General features: G+C 34.2%; 1 protein-coding gene across 8 annotated transcripts; it reads left to right on the forward strand.

Moving 5' to 3' along the window:
• Positions 1–3688: 3688 nt before the first annotated feature.
• Positions 3689–6609, forward strand: LOC114293830 (uncharacterized). Of its 8 annotated transcripts, none has more exons than XR_014342283.1 (4): positions 3689–4459; positions 4570–5344; positions 5456–6047; positions 6113–6609. XR_014342283.1 is itself a non-coding variant. In XM_082891764.1 (4 exons), the coding sequence occupies exons 1-3, from the start codon at positions 4418–4420 to the stop codon at positions 5510–5512; spliced, it is 312 nt and encodes a 103-aa protein (XP_082747890.1). In that variant the 5' UTR covers positions 3703–4417; the 3' UTR covers positions 5513–5548; positions 6113–6609. The 8 variants fall into 8 exon arrangements, 3 of the variants coding, with proteins under 3 accessions (XP_082747890.1, XP_082747891.1, XP_082747889.1); XR_014342282.1 differs by having other exon boundaries at positions 5456–5552; XR_014342284.1 differs by having other exon boundaries at positions 5456–5548.
• The last annotated feature ends 689 nt before the right edge of the window (positions 6610–7298 follow it).

Here is a 7298-nt window from a genome sequence, read left to right on the forward strand (position 1 = left end):
AATTATAAATTGTATCTTTCAATTTACAACTGCAAATTACCTTTGTGACTTTATTTTGTTCTTTAATGTGGATTTCATGTCTAAAACTCATTTCTATCTCTAGAACATTTTCTTTCTAGTTGAGGACGGTAAATGATATTGAGTGATAGTTCAAACTCGTAAATTTATCTTATATGTGTCTTGAAGCATTAATATTTCACAATCTATCTCAATGCACATGGATATTTAGTTTTGTTTTTGCCTTTTAGTTCAGTTGGAGATAATTGAGCTGCTTCTGAAAGCATGTGATGCTGTGGAGAACTATGTCAAAAAGGTTAGAAAAATTTTAGTAGCTTAAGTAAGATGAACAATCCATTTTGTGACTCCAATTTATGCTCCTCTCTTTTTTTGATTCTGTTATTTCAATTCTTTGGGCAGTGTAAGACTTTGGTTTTCGAATACAGACCGTTCATCTCTGAGGAGAAATGGAGGTTCAACTTCTAGCTTTTATTGGTACTTAGATTCAAGTGGCATCTCTTGTGGTGTATTTTACTTGGAGATACTTTGATGTTTTGTTTATTATCTCCTAGGGAAATCACTGTTACAATTTACATGACTGCTTTTTTTCTTAATAGTTCTAAGCTGAAACAATGTGTTTGGCTCATCACTAGTCCATTCCATGCATTTAATTTTTTATATTCAGTGAATTGATGATTGAGACATAGTTATAAGATTAGTTGTACATAATTATTCATTTCAACCATCTCATTGCTGATCAGTAGATCATTTTATGGACTTTCCTCTTAATTCCAGAAAATTTTAAAATAAAATGAATTTAGGAGGTATTTGGCTTTGAGTTTGGAACTTTACGGCCAATGAACTATGAACAAATTGCAGAGTTGCTCAATGGTATTGCTGAGAGGTTTGATTGGGATAAAATAATGGGGGGTGACAACATTATTGGACTCAAACAGGTAGACTTCTCTTCCATAACGTTTTCAAAATGCAAAAACTTCTTCTCTAAATCCATGGTAACTGGTTAGTTTTGAACCCTTTTCCAGTTTATACATTGCTTTGTTATGGATGGTGATGCTCGAGATTTTTATGCTTTTGGCACCATTAAATGATATAAATGTTAATTTTTTAAATTTTTTTTTGTTTTTTTACAAAATATCAGTTTTTCAAACAACCAGCTGAAGAAAAACAGTTATTGTGTCTGCCTAGCATTGTGGTGGTCTGAAAGTAGTCTTGATGGCATTCTAGTGGAAGTGGTAGTGTGATGGTGATGGTATCAGTGGTGATAGAACTAGAAATCTTATTGAAACTACAATTGGACAAGATTAACCTATAGCAGTGCATCCTGAATGAAAGTAAGTTTGGATTCACATGTTTAAAGCAAGGGCCTATGAATCTGCGTTTTATGTACACACATATCTGGGATTATATACTAGTTTGATCACCACTATGCTATGAAAATTCAACATTAGCTGGTTTCTTTGCTCTTCAAATCTTTCTACTTTTGAAGAGATTCAAAAATTGGGTTTTAAAAGAAAAGCATTTCACACCATTTCTCTCATCTTTTAATTATCCAAACAGGTAATTAGGGGCAAGAGATTTCTATTTATTTTCTTTTCTTTCCAAATCACCTAATCTAAGTGGGTGGCTAATGAAAATTTCCAAAATGTCCGTTAGACAATCATTGGGAGGGTTTGGGATTTAATCCTCTTCAAACCTTAAGAAGAACAATTTATTCTTTTGCTTAGATACACGTTACGAAGAATAAGTTGTCAAACACTTTTCAAATTAACAGTATATTCTAAAATCTTATTTTGTATTAGTCCCATAACTATTTATCATATTCACCAGAAGGCAAACTCGTGCAGAATCATTGGCAACCCATTTCAAGCAGCTCCTCCAGAGGCTGACTAACTTTGAGTTCTATGGATCCTTTTTTTAAATTTTTTTATTTTAAAACTTCGTAGATGATGGCATACCCTAATATGGAGTACAGGTTCACGAGTGTATAAGAGATTCACCTTGCCCTCCTCAGTGATTATGGTACTTCTAAGTAAACTAAAGTTTCTTACCTCTTTTCCATTCATAATAAAACTTCGTAGATGATGGCATACCCTGACATTTTTGCTTCTTTATAGATTTTTTTAATCTCATGTAAAAGTTTTGGCTACATTACAGAACTGTGACAGTGTAATTATTAGCTGTCTGGGTTAATCTTTTCCCTTTCTAACATCTACATCTCTTTGTACTTTACGTCAAGTGTGTGGAGTCATTTTTCCAGTCCTTTCCTCTTCTTGTTCAGTTAAGCTTCCAAATTAACAGGAGAAAAAGTTGTAATACCGAATGGAATGACTGTTATGTTATTGCTGCAAACAAAATTGCTTTTGGGAGTTTGGTTATTTCAGTTTTGAAGTCACCAAGCAGTTTGGTTTTTGTATGGAAGAGTGAGATGTGTGATTACTTTTGTGAGTTTATCTCTTCACGATCTTATGGGTGATTTAATTCTAGTCAAGTCTGGGGCTGGGGTGCAGCAGTGCTTGTCTTTCAAAGATGCAGAGGTCTGTGACTTGAATTGGATGTATTTGTCGTAGAATGCAATTATACAGCATGTCTCTGTTAAAAAAACTTGCTTAATTATCCTCATCAATTTGTCTATCTTATATGTTATACTTGCTTTTAAATCATTGTTTGATTTTACCAAGTTCAATCATTTTCACAAATATTTTAATTCAAATTATAGGCATGCTGGTGTCATATGGGTGATATGTCTGAGGCATCACTTTGTGTTCTACAAAGTGATAGTTTGACAATCTATAAGACAACAGGTGAGTAGTTTGAAGAGGGCGGTTTTGATTACAAGAAAGCAATTGTTGATTCAATTGTTATCCTTATAAGAGACATCCCAGATGCCAAAGAAAATGGGCTACTTCACCTTTGTGAATTTTGCGATATCTCATAATTCACTATGTTTTCTTTATTCTGAGAAGAGGAATGGTTAACCATTTGTTTGCAGGTTCGTGATAGAAGAAGGCCCAACTGCTCCTGGTAAAAAGCCCCTGGTAAAAAGGCCCCTGGTAAAAAGCCAACTGGTTTAGGTGCTGCTCCAACTGCTCCCACGTCCACTGTTGATGCTTATGAAAAGCTTCTTTCCTCTATCCCAGAGTTCTCGATCTTTGGGAAGCTTTTCAAGGTTTTTTACTAGACACTCCTTCCATTATATATACTGATTTTGACTATTGTTGATAATCTGCTGATTCAGGTTTTTTTTTCATATAAATTTTTGTTTCCTGTACCAGTCTTCGGCACCTGTGGAGCTTACAGAGGCTGAAACAGAATATGCAGTTAATGCTGTTCAGCACATTTTTGATAGGCATGTGGTGTTCCAGTACAACTGCACAAATTCAATTCCCGAGCAATTACTGGAAAATGTAATGACCATCTTAAAAAAAGTAGTAGTTCCTTTATTCTGAAATTATTTTGGGATAATCTCTCAATTTTTTTGTGCTTACTGCCAGGTCACCGTTGTTGTGGATGCTTCTGACACCGAGAAATTTACTGAAGTGTCAACAAGGCCTCTAAGATCTCTTCCATATGATTCACCAGGACAAACATTTGTGGTATTTGAGAAACCAGAAGGAGTCCCACAGTTGGAAAATTCTCGAACATGTTGAAGTTTATTGTGAAAGAGGTACTGTTCGTGTTTTTATAGTCATGTTAGACACAGGGCTACAAAGTATCTTGGTGTTGCTTGGTTATATTTGGACATGTTCAAGCTTGGCTTGAGCTTATCGAGCTGTAAAAACATTTATGCTTGAGCTCAGCCCGATGGGTACTCTACTTTAGCTCATGAGCCTGTTGGTCTTGTGTATGGCAAGAAATTTGAAAAAGTTCACGGCCTGATTTTTTATTTAAAAAAAGAAGTTAAAATTAAAATTTTAACAAAACATTGTTGTTGTTGTAGACCACATGGAGGAAATTGCATACTTTTGTACACTTTCCACTCAATAAATCTATGTCCATCACTGGTTTCTTAGAATAGCTTGTTAACATGCAAGAGTAAACTTATCCTATAGATGTATGGACAAAAAAGTTACTTACCATTTCCTTTGCTTATTACTTATTTGTGAGGTGAGTTTTTCAGTAAGGTTACATATTATCCAAACTTGTATCAAATCTTAAAAAACAAATAAATAAAATAAAATAAAATGTAAAACCTTAACAACCTTTTTCTGGGCTGTGTTGGGCCAGCCCATGAAATGTTTTCCAACAAATGTATTTCTTTGAAAAAGGTCCAGTAGGCCACAAGTTCCATAAAACGGCGTCGTATTCTTTCTTCCGCGTACCACTCACCACTCACCTCACCCAATAATCTCCTTAGCCTCTTCACATCGACTCTTCTTCTTCTTCTTCTTCTTCTTCCCCAATGTTGGGTTCGCTTCAAAACCCTTCTCAGCTCTCAAAGAAGGTAATCTCATTCATATTTTTGTTTTTGTTTGTTTGTTTGTTTGTTTTCTTGATTTTCTTGTTTTCAATTTTACTAATTAGTTGTTTTCTGTATATCTTTTTCACTCACAGCAGCAGAAACAGGAAAGAGAATGGTTTGCAGTGAGTTTCAAGCCAGAGAATTTCATTCCAGGTCTAGTCATTGGTTTCATTTTTGGGTTGTTCTTGGACTTATCAAAACCCATCAAAAACAATAATAATACTACTCCTAAGAAGGCGGCCAATCTCTTACTGGGAAAGCAGCAAAGACTGGTCTCAACTAACACTGATGAAGAGCTTAAAATGGTACTGTCTCTTATTGTACCGCCTCAGTTCTTTGTTCACTCTGCTTTTTATCTTTCTTCAAACATTATTGTTGTAGAACTCAATTAAATGTTGTAGAAAACATTGTTTGATTTTATTTGTTTTTGCTTTTGGGAGTTTTCTATCAATGAATTTGATTTAGAGGGTGATATGTGATAGGTGGGTTTGATCTTTGTACTTAGTATAAGGAGTTTGGTGTGATGTATTTGGAGATTTTGATCAATACTAAGCAGTTTGGTAGGAACTGTTGTTAAAAAATATGGAGTAATCCTATTAATATGCTGCTACTAGAACCCATTTTTTTGTGTTTCTTCCTTAATCAGTCAGTGAGTGTAGTTCAGATTGATTTTTAATTGTTATGTTACAATAAGTGATGTTTTGCATGTATTTAAACTATACCTAAAAAAGAAAAAACCCTAATTGATCGGATTGGACTATTGTTGCTTGGAAGGCCCTTTGTTGAATTTTGATTGCAGTGTTGTAAGATATATACGATTCTATTCAATTTCTTATATAGTCCTGTAAGCACATAAAGGTGAAAGATGTAGGTATTCATATGCTTTAGAAGATTTTGGTTATTTATTCAAATTTCTTAAGCAAACCAAGTACTCTGATCAGTTATGTCGTGTGTGTGGATCCGTTTTCTCTTTTCCAGGTAGAAGACTGCCCCATAATTAGTAGCTGGGCTAAGTTTTATCCATCGAATTGCTGAATGTGAGCTTGTTTTCTTCCAGGATGATAATAGGAAGTGGGTATGCACACTTCAGGATCTATTTGTTTTCTTTGCTGCTGAAATCCTATATCACTATTAACTAGAATTCAACCCCAAATGGTAGAGATTTGAGCTTTCTTCTGGAGTTTTGAGTTGCATATTAGCTGCTGAAATCCTATATCACTCGTTTATAAACAAATAGAATAAAGAAAGCATAAGCTGTTCTGCCAGTTTTTGGTGATTACTAATTCTAATCTACTTTTATGGATATCTATAAAATCATGCACCTTTCCACAGCATACCAAAGGCATTAAAAGTAAGGTATGAACCAATTATAGATGTTTTGCTGGTGATGGTCAAATATAGCTCCTTTGGTATTTTCCAAAGTATATGTTTAATTAATTTGTTTTCAGTTTTTACATAATTGTCAGAATGCTCTCCATGTGCTAATTCGATTTACTTCTGTTGCAGCTTACGAGCATCAATGGAAGGTTTTCTTGATGCTTTTATGGAGCAAGTAACCGCCTTTCCGAATGTAAGTACTTAATTGAGTTCTGCTTTCTATGGTATGATTGGTGTCTCATGATTTAATCTGTGCAGGATGTTAGAGAAGACCTTAGATGTTCTATGGCTTAGGATGCAGAGACTATCAAGAACGAGAGCTGAAGCATCAATAAAGATCCAAAATGTGTGGAACTATCAATAAATGCAGACAAAGACAAATTGCAAGCACAACTACCTAAGGATATACCATTGGATTTTCAGAAAAAGGTTATTATAGCCAAACATGAGAAGCAAGAAGCCAACTCTGATATTTTGTTGGGAAAAAATGAAACTTACAAGCGTCTTATGGGTATGTAAACAGTGGGAATTAACTGCTTATGCAAAAAGGGTTAACCGAATTCTCGTCTTATGCGTATGTAAACAGTGGGAATTAACTGCTTATGCAAAAATAGTTAACTGAATTCTTTCTTCAAGAAGCATAGTGTATGGTAGTTGAACCATGTTTTGAACATATATGTCTTCTATCAATGGTCTAATGGCAATTCATAGAAAGTTCTTAGCCCTAGTTGAACATTTAAAATTGATTACCTCCATTTTCCTGATTTTGGATATTGAAATGCGGTTAAGTGCCTTTTTGTATTGCATGGTCTATCTTTTCCTATGGAGTAGGGATAAGGTTGTAGCCATAAATATTATTTTCATGTCCATGTGAGGTTGAATCATAAGCCTCAAAAGGAAGCAATTCTTGTAATTTCTTCACAGTATGGTTTTGACTTTACCAGGATAAGTTATTAGACAAGCATATAGACCATTTTGATTTTAATTGATGTATTTAAAGTCTGAATTGTTTCTATTCTTAGGTATGTAATGCATTGTTTTTTATTTTTAATTTTGTTTTCAAGCTTAGTTTATTTATTATTTTAATAAACATTAATTATTAGTTCTTAATAATTGTTTGCCAGGTTTTTTTGTTCAACCATATAAAATTAACACAATCTAAAAATTAAAAAAAAGGCTATGGTGGCGTTTAAAAAACGTCACTATATCCCATCCCAACGGCTAGATTTTAAAATGAATAAATGTCTATGACGGCGTTTTAAAAAACGTCGCTAAATGTCAGAGTGACGTCACAGTACAGTTAGGGTAGGACATTTGGTAATATAACGACGTTTTTTAAACGCCATAAAGTTATAGCAACGGCCGCGTCCTCGACGTTTGGTACTAAACGCCACAAAAAAAATTAACGACGTTTTTAATACTCTAAAAGTGAATTTTCCAGCAG

This window comes from Camellia sinensis, chromosome 10, assembly GCF_055761805.1.
Source record: "Camellia sinensis isolate YWXY chromosome 10, ASM5576180v1, whole genome shotgun sequence".
Lineage (NCBI taxonomy): Eukaryota > Viridiplantae > Streptophyta > Magnoliopsida > Ericales > Theaceae > Camellia > Camellia sinensis.